This window comes from Populus nigra, chromosome 16, assembly GCF_951802175.1.
Source record: "Populus nigra chromosome 16, ddPopNigr1.1, whole genome shotgun sequence".
In the NCBI taxonomy this organism is placed as follows: domain Eukaryota; kingdom Viridiplantae; phylum Streptophyta; class Magnoliopsida; order Malpighiales; family Salicaceae; genus Populus; species Populus nigra.
In genome coordinates this window covers 731,328-748,780 of record NC_084867.1, presented here as the reverse complement: position 1 = coordinate 748,780, position 17,453 = coordinate 731,328, and the positions used below count along the sequence as shown (strand labels likewise).

Here is a 17,453-nt window from a genome sequence, read left to right as displayed (position 1 = left end):
CAGATGGGGATTTCGAGTTAGGAATTGGCAAGGACTCCCTCCATCCCATTATCCAAGACAAGAAATAAACTCAAAAGAAAAGCCACTTTGAACAACACGATTGGCAGAAACTGCGTGAACACAAGTTGTTCTCATTTGTATCGAGATGAATATAATACAGTGTAAACTTTTCAACTGAACACCAAAACAAAAACACTGATCTAAAATTTGTAAGGGAAATATTTGAGGTGCAAAGGATGAGTTTTAGCTGTGTTCAAAAGAATACATCACCGATACAGAAACCACTTGCCAAATTTAACCACAAGGGGTGAGCTTCTTATTGCCAGCACCGCGAGGATGATCATCTTTCCAGTCATCAAATGCTCTTGCCTTCTGTACAGCAGCATCGTCATCATCTTCATCCTCTTCTTCTTCGCTTGGTTTTAATTTCTGATTGTCCTTGTACCATGCAGAGTTTGCTTCTTCCATGAATTTAACGTTTCTCTCTTGCCATTTATTCATAATCTCCATCTCCTTCAACCCAGCTTCTTCTATACTCATGGTTGGCAACCTTCCAGATAATATTCAAATTATTATATCAGAATAAGAGGCTTATGAAAGCGAAAGGGCCCAGCTATTCCCACTTGATACTTATATATTGAAGTAATTAGAAAGGAAGGGATCAATGTTGGGAGTCTTCCCTCCTCCATTCCTAAGCGACAAAACCAAAAGAAAAATACTATCTTTTGATGACAGGCATCCAATTTAAGTGTTAATAATCAGGGCATGGAAACATACCTATGGCCAGGTTGGAAGACCTGTGCTGTCATCCTTTCCCTTTCGTTTGATAGGCTTCCACCCACAATACTTGCTGGTCCGAATGTCACTGGCAGGTGCTTGTGATCATGTGCTTCTGAAACCTTTGCTCTCCCTTCTAAAACATCTTGAGCAAAAGTAGCACATGTGATAGGCGGTGAGGGTTGAGTATACCTTGCTTTTACCGCAGCATCACGATGCCAATCTTCAGCTTTCTTGGCACGTTCATCAAGAATCATCTGGGAAAAAGCTTTGTCCCCTCCCTGAAATATAAGTCAAGATAATTACTGCATCCATGTTTATGCAATAAACTCATCATCATGGACAGCTGGATGTAGGCATAAAGACTGAATTATACAGTGCTGCTAACCATGATTACAATAAAATACACAATAACACTATTAGGAATACTAACTTTCATGTCAGAAAAACCTTAATATTTGATGATGGAGAAGTAAAGAATCATGGCCACCTGATGATGCAAAAGAATGGAATGAATGCAACCTAATGATGAAATGGTGCAAATCTTTAGCACCATACTACTTTTCCATGGAATAATCTCTACAATAATCACTAGAGCTGTAAATCTGAGTGTCTTCATCCTGTGCCTACTGAAAAAATAAAAATATCCTCTGACGGATGATCTCTGCGCTAAAAAAAATAATTGCTGGTAGATATGTTCCATCACAGCTATTTACAAAAAATGAAAACTCACAGGACAGTGATACAGCGTATAGATCTCCAAAAAACACAACTACAAAAAACTCTGCCATTTCAGATTTAAATGTGCTAATACCTTTAGCTGTCTTTCCTTTACAGCTGAAAGCATTTCTTCCTCTTTCTTTAACATTTCCAGCAGATCAATTGCCTGAAGAATGGTAATACAGCAGTGTGAGGGATGGATATGTGAAAGACAAGTAGAACATAGCAGAGACTATAAAGAAATATAGGACCAACCTTACAGATAGCCAAAGAGATGGTAATAATCCAAGCCTGCAAAAAAAGAACAGTGTGATTTCAGCAACACTTCAACTTTGCGAAAGAAAAAAACTACAAATTACATGTACAGCTGCTTCTGTTTTGTGAATATATGTAGAACTGTTAATAAACATACTACAACCAATTAACTCCATAAACTCTGTCAAATTTTCAAGCATCTACTATTCAAGTTTGAAAAAAAAAAAGGAACAAAATGAACACCTAGAAGCCAAACTACTTTCTTCATCATGGGGAAAAACTTATTTGTGCAACCTATCAATGTGAAAGTTGCATTAGCACGAAACAAAAGTGTACAATAATGGAAATACAAAACCAGGCTATACATCTTATTCTCTGAACAACGCTAGGAATAATAACACTTTCACTAACACACTTGTGTGGCGATTATATTTCAGGAAAGCTTTTCCAAATCACAGTGACCTGACTAGTTACATTTAACAACATTTCTATAATTTTGAAATGCGATAACTAATAAAACATCATTGGTTAGTAATTAAAATGATTAAAATATTGGTACCATCAGCATTATTGTATTTCTTTAGAGCTGAGGATAATTATAAATGAAGTAGTTAAATTCACTGGTGCAAAAATGGGTTTACTGGACTGTTAGAGAATACACTGCATAAGCAAAACTACATTTTTAAAATCAAACAAAAACACTAGCATAGGGCTCACAGACTCAAACAAGCTACGACTAAGTATAACATCAAAAGCAATGGCTCACAATAGTGAGACATGATGAAGTCATTATTTCTAGTTACAAGGCTGTCAAACCAATAGTCCAGAGAAGCAATAAAATAATGAGTTGATTATACTGTTAATTTTCCTAAAGAAAACTTAGAAAGACTCGAACTTCTAATTGACATGTCAGTGCAAAAATTACCCTAGTGAGTGATAGGAAATTGGTTCAATATTGAACAGTTTAGAAAAAGCAACTACAGATGAGGTAATGATGGAAAATTAATTTTCAATGCTACTTATCCAGGCACACCCCTCCCCACCAACTGCATGGAATCAACCCTTAAGCATCAAAACAATTGAGTTAATTATACTGTTAATATCCCAAAGAAATGTTACAAAGGCTTGGAACTTCTAACAAATAGGAAATTGTCTCAACAACTACTAATGAACTGCTCAAAAGCACAGTTACAAGTGATTAATGTGCTAAAACAATATGTTTGAAGACTCCATAGTCACACTCCTCTCATCAACTATATTGAATCAAACCCTTATGCATTCAGCCACTCCAAATCTGAAGTGGTGGAAGTTAAAATAGACTACAAAAATTTAAACTACTGTGCTAAAGTACTTCAGGTCACTTTTACAGCTTATCCTGTAAGAGCATAGATAACAGCTAACCTCCCGCTCTTCTTCTCCATCATCATCCAGCAGGTCTTCCTCCCCGGCCTCAACCAGAGTTGATACTGCTGCAGCTTTAGTTGAATGAAAACGCCGCTCTTTCTGCTCCTTTATTTTCTCCAGCTTTGCTTCTGCAGCTATTTGGCGTCTGTATCTGGCAATCTGTATAGAGGCACATGAAGGGGTTGTGAGTGCAGGAGCTAAAAAACCCCCACGTTGCAAAGGAAGCTCAACAAAACTATGATGCATCAGAGTAATTTTGATTGTAAGAAAGTATTGACAAAGACTTGAAGCTACCTTTAGAGCCCTTCGATCTGCAAAAGTATTTGAAGTCCCTTGAGAAAATGTTTGCAACTCCTCCTCTGGTACGAGTTCCATTACCTCACAAAATGAGAGGAATTCCTAGAACAAGTTGCCTTCATAAATATCAACTGATATATAACAAAACCTCAAAACATGCAGAAAACATTAAGTACCAAGGAAAAAATATATGCCCAGAAGCTCTGTTGGCAGCTGCTATGTTGGCAAACAAACTTAAGACTATGTACTTCAGGTAATGAACAGAAGTCACCTTTAACTTTGCCTGGGAAGCCTTTAAAATTTGTATCCTATCATCCTGAGCAATGTTTTCAGTCAGCTCTGCCAGATAAAATGGAACCTGCAATTGTGATAAGCTATCAAGTTAGAAATCAATTTTCTTACTGAATTCATTCTGATGTAAAACTAGCAAGTTTACAAAGTTCATAAATTCAACAGTTACAACAGCCATTTACATGTAGGTTTCAAATTTGATCCCAGAAAATCATTTCCATCACTGTCAATTAAATGAAAAAATAAAAAAAACCCCAAGCTTCAAAGTCTACATTTGACATTTAATTGAATGGGAATGAAAAGGGAATTTAACCAGCAAAAAGACATTAGGTTATAAAAGATTCGAGCTTTGAGGCTCATTTCAAGACCTTCCTAATTCACCCCACCCACCCTACATAAAACATAAAAACTATCAACATTAAAAGTTACCACCATTTTTAGACTTCTCCTGTCTAAGCTAAATAACATTTCCAACAACCGTTCCAAATTTTGTGTCCCCAATATAATTCCACATAGCACCATACCATAACAATCATCATACAACACAAAGCTGAAACCACTGCATCAACTTAGAACAACACTGCTTCCTTCACTCCCTCAAGTGTTAAAACCTAACCACGAGTCCCTTATATTTCAACCTAAGAAAGTAACTTCATGATATATTAACAGTTCCATTTTGATACTAAAAAACTCATCATTAGGGATTATTTCCTACATTTAGTTCATCCAAAATTAATAATTCAAAAAACACGAAAAAGAAAACTTTCTCCTTTTTTTAACCAACCCATCAATTAGAAACCTCTAAAGTTTCATACTTTTTTTTAAAAAAAAAAACTAAAATAAAGAGAGAAAATGAACAAATTTAAACATTACCAGAATATACTTGAGATTGGTAGTGCTAATATCCTCTATAGTCTCATTAGAAGAAAATAAACCCAATTTACTAATCATTTCCTCACAATTCTCCAGTGCTTCAATTCCCTTCTTCACCAATTCCTGTCAAAATCAAATCAATCAATAAAAACCCTAAAATCAAATAAAAAAAGTTACAAACTTTGATAAAAAAAAAATCTAATGAGAAAATGTTATACCTTATCATTAGAACCAGATTCTATTGCTTTTAGATGGATTTTTGAAGCTTGATCGAAGAGAGAAGGAAGGGGCAAGTCTTCCATTATCAATTCACCCACTAGAAAACGAAAAAAAACTAGAATTTGATTTGGGTTTTGAATTTGAGGATTCTTAAGCCAGGACTTTGAAGGGTAGAATTAGAAATTTGTTTTTGTAAATGATTAATTTCAAAAATAAGGATGAGAAGCCAGAGAAGAGACAATACAGCTGCAAGAAATATATATAGAGAGAGAGGTTTTGATTCTGTGTTCGTGCCTTAAATTGTTTGTCATTGGAATCTCCACCCAGAAACTGCCACGTCATATTTTTATTAAAGTTTTAATCAGCTAGAATTTTTAGTTAAATTTCGTTTAGTAATATTTCTATCACCCCATAAAAAAAATTATCCGATATCAGACAGGCCATCAATACTTAATGCACCCATGAAAATATTTGGAAATAAATTTAAATTTTTTTTAGGCCAAGAATATAAATTAAAAAGTTTACTTAGTAAAAATTGCTGTGTAATATTTTAGAGAAAATAAAAATAATAAGTTTTTAAATGTATTGTAAAAAACTTATAAGAAAACATAAAAAAGTATAAAACTATTTGAAAAAAAAAAAGAAAATTGAGTTTATTGATCTGATAAATATATTATAGAATCATTGATCCTTTATTTTTAAAAAATAAACTTATCCATGCTTTTTCCCAGATTTTTTTCATGAAACATTTTTGTATATTTAAATTATAATTTTTTTATAATTTTCACGGTCACGATTGTTTCTAAGATCCAAGAAATATTTTACTTTTATCATAAAAAAATTGTTTTACCAGTTTGGGAGTTTAGATATTCATACATACAATTTGATTTTGATATATGCAAAAACTTAATCCAAAAAATATTTTATTATATAAAAACTATTTTTCGATTTGTTTTTAAAAAACTAAATCCTTCCTTGACTAAAATTTAGACTAGCCAATCTTATATTAATTGATGCATTTAAATAACAAATTGCATGTTTTACAAACCAGATTGTGAGATAGATGGTAATATTTATTAAATGTAGTTAATATTTTATAATTAATGTTTTTGGGATCATGAAAATTTATTTATTATTCAAAATATTATTTAAACTTTAAATTTAAATTATAATTGAAAGAGAAATATTATTTAATCAAAATTATTAATTTATGGAGTATTAATTATAAATTTATATTATATTAGGGCAAAGAGGAATGCATAAAAAGGGTGGTCTAAGTGAAGGCAAGAAAAAATCTTTCCCTAGTTGACAATCTAGTGCTTATTAGGTCTAGAAAGGCCTAGACTTAAAGTAATTTTTTGTTAGGTCAAGAAAAAATCTAGTGTGTGTGGTGTGTCCTCGATTTGTTTTTCTATTATTATATATTTTTTAAATTAATTTTTTAAATTTTTATGAAGTTTTTGTTTATAAATACATTAAAATATTATATATTTTTTAATATTAACATATCAAAATAATAATAAAAACACTAAAATATTAATTTAAAACTAAAAAAAAAATTAAAAACCACAATTCAATCACCCAAATGCATCTCAAATTCATGCTAGAAAAGCAATGAGGTCCCCTTGTCACATCTTGTCTTCCACGAATACAGTTGTCTTATTACTTGTCTAACTATGTCTTGTCTTGTGCCCAAGCTCGCAAGTACATTAACTTGTGTTTTTTTTGGTGCAGTCACTTGTGGTCAAAAAGCTTTAGCGTATTTGTTATCGCGTGAGTATTTTTTAAATAATTTTTTATGTTAAAATATATATTAATGATATTTTTTTATTTTTAAAAAATTATTTTTAACATTAACATATCAAAACGATTCAAAAAGTACAAACCGCACTCAATGAACATAGATCAAATATTACACTATTGCACCATATTAATGTTATTCTCAAATGAATTTTTATATCGTTAAATTAACAGATATTAAATAAATATTAACACTTAAATTAGTAGAGTTTATAAAAAATTAATTTATTACGAATTTGAATAATAAAAAAGTAATTTGAAAGTAATATCGATTTACTAATGAGACTAAACTCTTAAAATAAAAACATTAAATCACCATTATATTATATTTCTCTTTTTTAACTTATGGGCTTACATCTAAACGTTTTGCCGACGTCCATTGCATATATATATATATATATATATATATATATATATATATATATATATATATATATATATATATAAATGCATTTTTGGGTTTGTTTTCTTACATCATAGACTAAATCTTTCGTTTCCTTAATGAATTTATGACATATTAGATAGACGGTCTAAGCTATATCATGGCTAATCCAAAAAAAAAAAAATATGGCAATTTTTTTTCTATAAAAAAGTACTGTAAAAAAAATATTAATGCTTTGTAAGTGTTTAAAGAAAAAATTGTGACTTGAGATTATTACCTGGACTAAATGTAATAAAATCATATGATTTTATAATATAAAATAAAAAAAAATATAAGTACAATAAAATAAATTAAAAAAATTAACAACAAAAAAATTAAAAAAATCACATAAATAATAAACAACAACGAAAAAATAATTATAAATCAACAATTATCATAATCTGAAAAAGTAAAAAATAAGGGTGTTTTTTTAAAATTTTAATTTTTTAGTTTTATATTAATTTTTAATTTTTAAAATTTTAAATTATTTTGATATGTTGATGTTAAAAATAAAATTTAAAAATAAAAAATTATTTTAATATATATATATATATATATATATATATATATATATATATAAATAATCTCTATCAAGGAGAGAGTATATTTTTCCACGTCTACAACTAAAGAAGGCATGATTTTGTTGACTTTGTAGCTTGTTCTCTGCAAGGTCTCAATCACAGGCACAGAGGAACAAAAAAGGAGAATATATTTTTACCTTGACTTGAAGCCCCCATAACCCTTACCGGTAATTCACAGTTGTGACTTGTAAGGTTGTTATTTAAAATATTATTTATTTTAAAATAATATTTTTTAAAAAAAATAATTATTTTTTATATAAAAAAATTAATTTAAAGTAAAAAAAATTAAAATTTTCAAAAATATTTTTTTTTAAAAAAATAATCATACACTTGTCATTGAAATATTGAACACGGTTATAGGATAATTTTTAGCGTATTTGGAAGTGTGGCTGCGGTTATTTTTTAAAGTGTTTTTTATTTAAAAATATATCAAAATAATATTTTTTAATTTTTTAAAATTTATTTTTGATATCAGCGCATCAAAATAATTTAAAAATATAAAACAAATATTAATTTGAAGCAAAAAAAATTTAATTTTTTTTAAAATACTTTTAAAACATAAAAATAAATAAGCCGTAAGATTCCATAACTTTCTTGTGATGAATTTTTGCAAGATCATTTTCTTTTTCTTTTATTTTTTTTTCTTTTGAAAAAAAAAGAAAAAAAAAATACATAAAATGTTTGGGAATATTATCTCGTGTCACAAAACTTGATTCTGGCCCAATCAAATAAATTATGCTAATCTAGTGACTCAAAATTGATATATAATTGAGCATATCATATTTTATCTTCAAACTGTTTTTTAATATTAGTTTTATTCTCAAACTAGTTTGATTTCTTAATTAATTAAGATTTTCTGTTAGAATAATTTAATTAAAAAAAGTTAAATTTCTTATAAAATGATACCGTTTTTCTAGAGTACTATCAGATGAAAATATATATTTAAAAAATAGATTAAATTAATTAGTCTTTAATTAAGAATTTTCTTAAGATTTTAAAAGTAAATTAAGTTAATACAAAAAAAAATTATTCGAGAGCAAAAATGGAAACTATGCAGAGGCATTTTTGAAGTCTACCCTTCATCATTTAAGAAGAAAAAAAAATCATGCTCAGCCTGTTTGAGGAAGACGGGATATTATACAAGCACCAGGATTAGTTTAATATATTCTAATAAATCATAAACACAGTATCAATATTTCAATGATAATAAGACAACAGAAACTAGCCAAAATGTTGTCATCTTTGAGGCTGTTATCCTTCTAATGCAGGCAAGTGGTCATTTCCATTGACTATATCTGCAAGAGAGATAGCTAGAGAGGTTGCTTGATATACAATCAAATTAATGAATCCAACAACATGACGTCCAGGTTCCAGTGGCAGATCTTGGAATGGATTTGTACAGCTTTTGTTGAACAAGTTCATGCTTGCTACAGGTCTCAACCAGGGAAGCAAATTGAGGAGGAGGCGGCCAATCCTTTTGGCCCCATGAAGACTTGGCTTCTCTTAGGTGGATTGAGCAATCATGATGACAGTCAAATACTGAAAGTGATATTTGCAGGAATTGCCCCTCACCGAAAAAAGAAATCTTATTACATGATTCTTTATGTCTCTTTAAATATCTATATCAAGTGGGTTTTTTTAATAAAAATGGCAGGCGGGGTTTTCTTCTTATTCTTCTTCTTACTTTAGGGTAGGTTAGGGATAAAGAGGCTTGACTTTCTGGTTCTAGCTATGAAACTACTTCAAATTCGCAGATGCAAGATAGGAATGGTAAAAAGGACATGACAGTGTGCTCCCTGTCAAGGTATTGAAGCTTTTGTGGTTCATATTTCTCACGTTGAAACCATACAGGATATCATTGACTGATCTGTTAGAGGTTGGTGAGAGTTGTCACCAACTTAGAAAAAATCCCTTTTCACATTGGAGGAATCTTATGATAACTGAAGAAATAGCGTTTTTTTAACTCTCTTTTGTATTTTTGTAATGTAATGTAATATACTGTACTGTACTACTGTATACTAGACAGGCAAGCCACATGGGATAAATACTGTATTCCAATGACTTTCTTGATGCAGATACGCTTCTTTTTGTCTTCTTCAACTCTTGGATCTTACTATATGGAAATGGTGAAAAGCTACTAGGAGTCTAGGGCTTTTGTTTCCCAAGACGTTTATCACATGATTTGAAGGAAAGAAAAGGAAAAAGGGTACTGAAAAGTAGTGGAAGTGGGGGGGTTCTTGGATGATCAGTTTCTCTCTCAAAACATGGGAAACTTTTGATTGTTTTCTTCTATTCTGTTACAGTATATTCCTTTTTAACTGATTTTGCAGCGTTGTACATGTGTAAGGATACAAATGCTTTTGGCATTCTCTGGCCATTTATTATTCACATCTTAATTGCAGTACAGGTTTTTCTGCAGCTGGGTGTAGGTGGTCCTTGAGGTCTCCATTGGATCATAACGTTGCTGTCTTTGAGCTTAAATTTCTTTCCCAGAAGTCTTTGGCCTGTGGTTTTGGAGCTGAGGAATCTTTAACCCTTTACAGAAGTAAGTTCATCTGCATGATTTGTTCTTGAATTATGGAATTTCATGTTTCCTTTTGTATCTGTAAAAGTGTGCCACTGTGCATTACTGTTTCTCAATTATTGGGATGCTTTTTGCCTCAATTATTTGTGCTAGGCCACTGAGTATATATGTGTTTTTTATTAAAACTTACCTGGGATTGTTTCTAATTAAAGTTGTTTCTTAACTTTTAATTCCCCAATTAGCATTTTGAAAGGAACAGAAGGGGATTTCTCAGAAATGGATGGAAAGGAGGTTTCTGGTTCTTATTTGATAGTCTCAGAAGGGAAGAGTGACAGCTTCTATCCAATGTATTTTGGTGTTTCTTGTGCTCTCTTCGCTCTCAAAGTCTTGACAAAGCCTGTTAAGGAAGACGATAGATGGTCAGAATTGTGCGATAAAATGCTTCGAGGAAGTGCTCATCTCTTGAGATTGCTTGTTTGGAAAATCCAGAGAGAAGGAGCAAATGGTGAACACTGTGAGCTTCTTCATAAGCTTGAGACTGCTGAGAAAGAGATCATGGAGCTGAAGAAAATAAGGTGTGACGATGCAAAAGCGAATGAGAAAGTTGTTAGTATCCCTGCATCGCAAGAGCAGAGCTGGTTAATCGAAAGGAAGGAGCTTCGACAGCACATTGGAGGTCTTATGAGTGAATTGAGGGTTCTTGAGAAGAAGAATGAAGAAGCTATTTCTGAATTGAATGAAAAATTGAACGAGATGAAACTTTTGGTGCAGTCCAAGGATAAGGCAGTGGAGGAAGAGGAGCATAAAAGGAAGGAGTTAGAAGAAAAATTAGCAAAGACTGAAAAAATTGCAGAAGAATTGAGAGAAACGGCTAAGCATAAGGCTCAAGAGCATTCTACTGATATTTTGAAGCACAAAACTGCCTTCCTTGAGCTGGTATCTAACCAACGGCAGCTTGAAGCTGAGATGGGTAGAGCACTCAGGCAACTTGAGGCTAAAAGGAAAGAGCTTGATGCAGTCTTAGAGCAAAAGGAGGAGTCAATGATGTTGACCCAAAAACTGTCCATGGAGGTTGTGAAGGTGAGAAAGGATTTGGAACAGAAAGATAAGATCTTGTCAGCAATTCTGAGGAAATCCAAGCTAGATACAACTGAAAAGAAAATGCTCTTAAAGGAGGTTAAATTATCAAAGTCCAAGAAGAAGAAAGCTGAACTAGAAACAACAGAAAGTTGGAAATCTGTTTCAGAGTCTAAGCATGAGAAGCATTCATTGAGAAGTATGTTTTCTCTCCATACCAATCTGATGAGGTCAGAAGATCCTCCAATTAAAAGAGGGGCATCCCAAGTTGTAAAGGGCGGATCACAGTCAATTGATTATCATCTTGAGTATGAGAATCCTGAGTTTCAAAAGAACTCGGAAGTTTCTTCGCCACTTTCTAACCTCTATTCACCAGAAGGATGTGATGAACTAGGTGAGAAAACATCCTTGATTTAACATGAAACTCTAATATTTTGCTAGCATTGGGTATACATAGCTGAAATACAGTCCTAATGCTCAAGTTATGACATCTTTTTTTTCTCCAGATCTCCTCTTTTCAATGTTTTCAATCCTTTCCTGTTTTTCTCTTGCAAGCAATTGCAGCTGATGGCAAGCGGTTGGAAGGATGGGTTCGCTCGGAAGCAGGAAAGTACGCAGCCACAATTGAGAAGAGGCATCATTTAGAGATAGATGCTTTTGCGGAACAAATGAGACTTAAAGATGAGAAATTAGAAGCTTTTCGCTGGCGAATGCTGAGCATGGAAATAGAATCAAAGCGTCTGCAGTCTCACATTGAAGGGCTGAACCGGGATGTTTCACGGATCAGGCATGAGAACATGAAACTGGAAGCCTTGTTATTGGAGAGGCAAAAAGAATTAACCGACTTGAAAGACCAGCTCAAGGCACAAATAAAACCTCAGTCTTGCCAACAGGCCAACTTAAGCTCATCTCTAGATGATCCAGCATTAGTCCATGATTCCATTTTGTCCAGAGCCAAGAATGTAAAGAAAGAACAAACAGAGAATAATCAAGAGGGAAAGGTACATCTGACGGAAACATCTCAAGAGAAGAATACTGAAAAAGAAGAAGAAGAAGAAGATGAGGAAGCCCTTCATAACCAGTCCAGAAATGTCAGTAAAATTGTCCAATCTCCAGAAAACGAGTTTGAGGAAGAGAAGGATGTCTCCAACCAAGGCTGCACTCAAGAGGCAAGTGCGAGTCCAGTGGTGGTTGATACTGTAGAAAAGATAGCATTGACTAGCCAGTCATTGATGAAGACAAATAATTCAACATGGGGGATGGACCTCCATGCTCTTGGAGTTTCTTATAAGATCAAGAGGCTGAAGCAGCAACTTCTAATGCTCGAGAGATTGACAGGAAAGCAAGACAGTGGTGAACATTTAGGTAACAGTGATGAGGCAAAAAATGGGATAAAGGCCTTCCAAGCATTGATGTCTTTGCTTAATAAACAAGTCAACAAGTACCAGTCGCTCCAAGAGAAGACCGATGAACTCTGCAAACGGATGGTAAGCCGTACACAACTTTGGTGCATTTCAAGAATTACTGCATATTTTGGCTAAACTTCCTTTCAATGAGAGGCATAGCTTCCTGCCCCACCATGTGTCCATCTTCGCCCCGCCCCCCCTCCCCGCCCCACAAACCATGTTGCCAGCCAATCTTTTGTCATCAGAAATTTTGCTGAATTGCTGATCTGCTTTTATTTTCGTTTCTCTCACTTGTAATTACAGCATGATAATGATGTAGACGTGAGTCGCAGAGATTCCAGCACTAGCACTGCTAGGAAAAAGGGAGAAACTAAAACATTAGAGCAGTTCCTGGAGGAAACATTTCAGGTTCAGAGATACATGGTTGCAACAGGACAGAAACTGATGGAAGTTCAGTCCAGGATTGCATCTGATTTCGTCAAGGTCCCCGAAGAGCTTGAAAAATCTGCCGGCAGCTTTGACATGAAGCGTTTCGCTGACAGCATTAAAACTCTTTTCCAAGAAGTTCAAAGAGGACTTGAAGTTCGGATTGCTCGAATTATTGGTGATCTTGGGGGCACTCTAGCTTGTGAGGGAATGATTCGTATGAGAGGGTTGTGATCCCAACTATAAGGGTTTATATATATATTAGTTATTATATCACAAATTTTCCTCGCATCAATCTTTTAAACCCGGTCCAGTAGTATAATTTGAATCTTAAATTGGCATCTAATTTTTTTTTTATAAAAAAAAAATTTATAATTTTAAGTAAATACAACATATTTAAAAAATCGAGATCCTTGGGCTAACACCGGATTTTCTTCCTCCATATGCTCCGAAATCTCCTGGAAGATCTTGTCCCCATTAATTACCATCACTGATATTCTGCCGACCTGGTTTCCTCCGCCATCCTTTCTTCTGGTGAAATAATCCTCTTCTTTTGTAAATTTCGCTATGAAAAATTCATCGCCAAGATCTGTGACAGTGATACTACCAAATAGGTTCTATCTATGACACAATCATAGTTACCCAGATCACCTAATCCAGGATTGATTCGGAAAAAAAGGTGGGATTCTTGGTTCATTGGGTCAATTTCGATAAACTTTTTTATATATTTCTTAAATCATAATTTATATATAGAAAAATAGTTGTTAATTGATCAGATTTTAGATTTATTTTCTAGATATTACTAGTTCAAATCTTACAAATATCAGAATCATTAAAGAATTACATTATCGTTAATTTTAAAACTTGTAAGATTAATTGAGATGTACGTAAGTTAACCTTGATATCCAAATAATACTAAAATATTCCAAGTAATGCCAAAAAGATAGGAGTACTTGTCATGCTTTCTTTTGAAAAATTCTAAAAGCCATGGGAGACCATTCAAATAGTAAGCTATCTAGTGATTTAGAAACGCACTAAAAGATGATGCCCTACCATATATGTCATAAACTTGGTCCATAATCTCCATGAAAATGAGCAATGAATCAGTAGATGCTCTGTTGTTTCCATATCAGTTATATACAAAGAATTTACTGAGAGCTCCATTGATAGGAGACCCTTTTGACTTCAAAAAGTTTTGGTATAGATTTTGCCTTCAGCCACCAACCAAATAATTTTTTTTCTATAGAGACGTAGATATTCATATCATTATTTGAAAAGAAATTCAATTTTGTCAATAAAAAAAGATCATTTCTTAAATCATATTATTATTCCTTGAACTCCATGATGTTTTATATATATATATATATATATATATATCCCACATAGTTCATGAAAAGATCAGTTTTTATTTATTTATTTTGCACGTAAAATTTTATCCCACAAGAATTTTAACTAAATACATTCTTTTAAATATATATTTTTTAAAATCATAATTAAAAATGTTATTTTTAGACCTATTTTTTAAAAACTATAACTTTAAAAATTATCACAATATCTAATACACATTTAATATATAGACGAGATGTGATATTAAATTTGAAAATACAGTCGCGTAGATATTAAACCCAACTCTGAACTTCATGATCATTGGTCTAGAGTAACTTGATTAACTTTTTATTTTAGATCATTTTTATATTAGTTTGATCAAATTTAATTCAAATTTAGTTAGATGAAATCAAAGAGTTTTTAAAATAAACTAAAACAATATTAATTTTTAATAAAATTAATTAATTTAAATTGATCTAATAATTTACAAATTTATAAGATGGATCCTACACTAGGTCAAATTCAAGTTAGGTATGATATCTTTTCGTAGCACCATTCTTTCTTGCCATCAAGAACTCATTTGATATTGTGGTAATGATAAATTTTTATATGTTTCTTAAATTATAATATATATATATATATATATATATATAGTTTTATAGAAAAGTAGTTGACTCAACAACTAAGAGTTAAAGAGTAAAAAATACATGAGGAGCAATATAAAGGAAATTAAACAAAATATATATAGAGATATCTATTTCTTTAATTACCTTGACTTAATAAATATTATTAGACTATGCACTAAAATTACAAGTTGAACTAATTATCTTTAAATCATAACTTGTAGAAGTGAAACATACACTTCTCGCTAGCCTGTAATCAAGAACAAGAATGAAACAAAGTTACAGAAAAGCATCTTTCCATGTTAGACTAGCTGAACTTCATTAAAAACTGAGTCATAAACTGAGTCCATATATATCTCCATGAAAACGAGCAATGAATCAGCAGATGCATGCTCTGTTGCAGAGCATATATAGTGCTGAAAGCTAGCTCTATTGGTAGCAGGCCCTTTTGACTTAAAAGAAATTCTAGTATAGAGAATAATTATGCCTTGAACCGCCAACCAAATACAATTAATTTTGTATTTTTAATGAAGTTGTAGATATCCAGACGAAAGAAGAACAGACACGCCGTTGAATTCAATTTTGTCAATTAAAAAAAACATTTCTTAAATCATATTATTATTCCTTAAACCTCATCACGTTTTTTTTATGATTTTAATGTATAATATTAAAAATAAAATAAAGATATGAAAAATACATAATTTTAATATGTTTTTATTTTTAATTGAGAATTCAAAAGAAAGGTTTTATCTTATGTGAAGAGCCGGAGGGGCACGGTAGCTACATGACCAAATTGTAACCGTCCACACCACACTTTATTTCACCATATTAAATACATATTTGTATGATGACTTTTCAGAAGGAAACAAAATTGACAAATGACCGTTAATGGTCGTTACAATGATCCAATTAAAACCCTAGTTTTCTATAGCAGCTGGGACCCACAGCCTTGCCCACCAATGTGAGAAAAATTAAACTAGCCATTATCTCGTGAAGTAATAGAAGCGCCAGCAGCAGCAGCAGCAGGAGCGTTTGATAGCTGTGACTCTCACCATTCACATTATTCAGTCATTCACCACCACCACCACCACCAACCACACCACCAGCTCCCCCGTATATCTTGCTTTTCCCGAACCCCAAAAAAACAAAAAACCCATTTTTCCAGCTATAAAATTATGATCTGGGCTGGTCTTATTTCCTAGAGAAATTTACTTCGCGTCCATACATATTTACATAAAGAAACAGGTACTCATGGGGTCTGGTGATGATCAGCTAGGTTATGATCCGAGTCCTGCACCAAAACTCTCCTTGTTTTCACTTTCAAGCAAGCTACATGAGTCGCCTGCAGGGATGTTAACCCCGCCAATCCATACATTAGCCTCAGTTCCATTCAAGTGGGAGGAAGCACCAGGCAAGCCTAGACCTTCTTGCTTCACTCAATCCAAGCCCAAGTTTGCTAGGTGCTTGGAACTGCCACCAAGGTTGTTAAATGAGGCCAAGGTTAGCAACATGCCTTCTCCAACAACTGTCTTCGATGGACCTTACGTGCCTCGTTCCTTGTCTCTTGGAAAGGGAAGATCATTTAGCAACCTAGAGAATTTGGGCTGCGGGGAGGTGAATAGCAAAGAGAGGGTTACATTTGGGTCTGGTAGGTGGGGATTCTTCAGGAAAAATAATAAAGAAGTTGCTGCTCCGAGCCATGGAGATATTGGTGTTAATCATGGAGGTGAAGCAGTTAGAGTGAAGATCACAAGAATTAGAAGAAGATCAAGTTTCTTGGGGCTTTCTCACACAAGATCACATTTTTGGGTAAGTATATATATACCCAACCAGCAAAAAGTTCAATGATTTTGTCCTTTTACGGACACTAACTGGATATTGTAGCTAAATATGGTCACACATACACATGGATATATACATATCATAGAAAAGCCAAATCCCTTCCTGCAGGATGTGTAATATGTGCAGAAGTAATATAACTTTTGTTAGAATTCACATCGCTCTTTAGATTTTCTGAATTTTCATGTTTTTGCTTTATCCTTTGTTTTTGGGAATTGGAGGGGTAGCTAGCTAGCTAGGATTTTCCTGGCAAAGCCATGGAGCTTGCTTTCTGATGCTATATGCTTATTAATTCTCTGCGCTATATCATTGATATTGTACGTAAATGCAGACAGACATCTATGAAAGCTTCAAGCATGCGGTCCCATGGACACGAAGGTAGAGCAAGAAGATAGAAACTGAGAAAAGAAGAAGAAGAGCAAGCCTCGTCAGTACCAAAGTTCAATTTCTCCTTGATGAATTATTAATTGTGCAGTCAAGTCACTACCTATATATTTCCATGTGGTGCTGTTCGTAGTTCTAATTTTCTTCCTCGACCATTGAATTTGTGTATAGATATAGATCAAAATCAATAATGTAACGCTTGTTTTTTTT

General features: G+C 32.8%; 3 protein-coding genes across 6 annotated transcripts; 2 read left to right on the top strand and 1 right to left on the bottom strand.

The window, feature by feature from the left end:
* Positions 1-100: 100 nt before the first annotated feature.
* LOC133676342 (PP2A regulatory subunit TAP46-like) lies at positions 101-5,104 on the bottom strand. Its single transcript, XM_062098005.1, has 9 exons — positions 4,836-5,104; positions 4,618-4,740; positions 3,725-3,811; positions 3,451-3,555; positions 3,154-3,315; positions 1,753-1,788; positions 1,592-1,663; positions 778-1,058; positions 101-550 (listed from the first exon to the last, which is right to left on the bottom strand). The coding sequence occupies exons 1-9, from the start codon at positions 4,917-4,919 to the stop codon at positions 295-297; spliced, it is 1,206 nt and encodes a 401-aa protein (XP_061953989.1). The 5' UTR covers positions 4,920-5,104; the 3' UTR covers positions 101-294.
* Positions 5,105-8,848: 3,744 nt separating this feature from the next.
* On the top strand, positions 8,849-13,351 carry LOC133675944 (uncharacterized). 4 transcript variants are annotated; one of them, XM_062097513.1, is made up of 5 exons: positions 8,849-9,442; positions 10,058-10,183; positions 10,405-11,633; positions 11,804-12,726; positions 12,949-13,351. In XM_062097513.1, exons 3-5 carry the CDS (start codon positions 10,439-10,441, stop codon positions 13,303-13,305), a joined length of 2,475 nt encoding a protein of 824 aa, XP_061953497.1. In that variant the 5' UTR covers positions 8,849-9,442; positions 10,058-10,183; positions 10,405-10,438; the 3' UTR covers positions 13,306-13,351. The 4 variants fall into 4 exon arrangements, with proteins under 4 accessions (XP_061953497.1, XP_061953494.1, XP_061953495.1 ...); XM_062097510.1 differs by having other exon boundaries at positions 10,046-10,183; XM_062097511.1 differs by having other exon boundaries at positions 10,041-10,183.
* A 2,632-nt stretch (positions 13,352-15,983) lies between these two features.
* Positions 15,984-17,447, top strand: LOC133675668 (uncharacterized protein At4g00950-like). The gene is made up of 2 exons (XM_062097118.1): positions 15,984-16,829; positions 17,191-17,447. The coding sequence occupies exons 1-2, from the start codon at positions 16,272-16,274 to the stop codon at positions 17,239-17,241; spliced, it is 609 nt and encodes a 202-aa protein (XP_061953102.1). The 5' UTR covers positions 15,984-16,271; the 3' UTR covers positions 17,242-17,447.
* Positions 17,448-17,453: the final 6 nt, after the last annotated feature.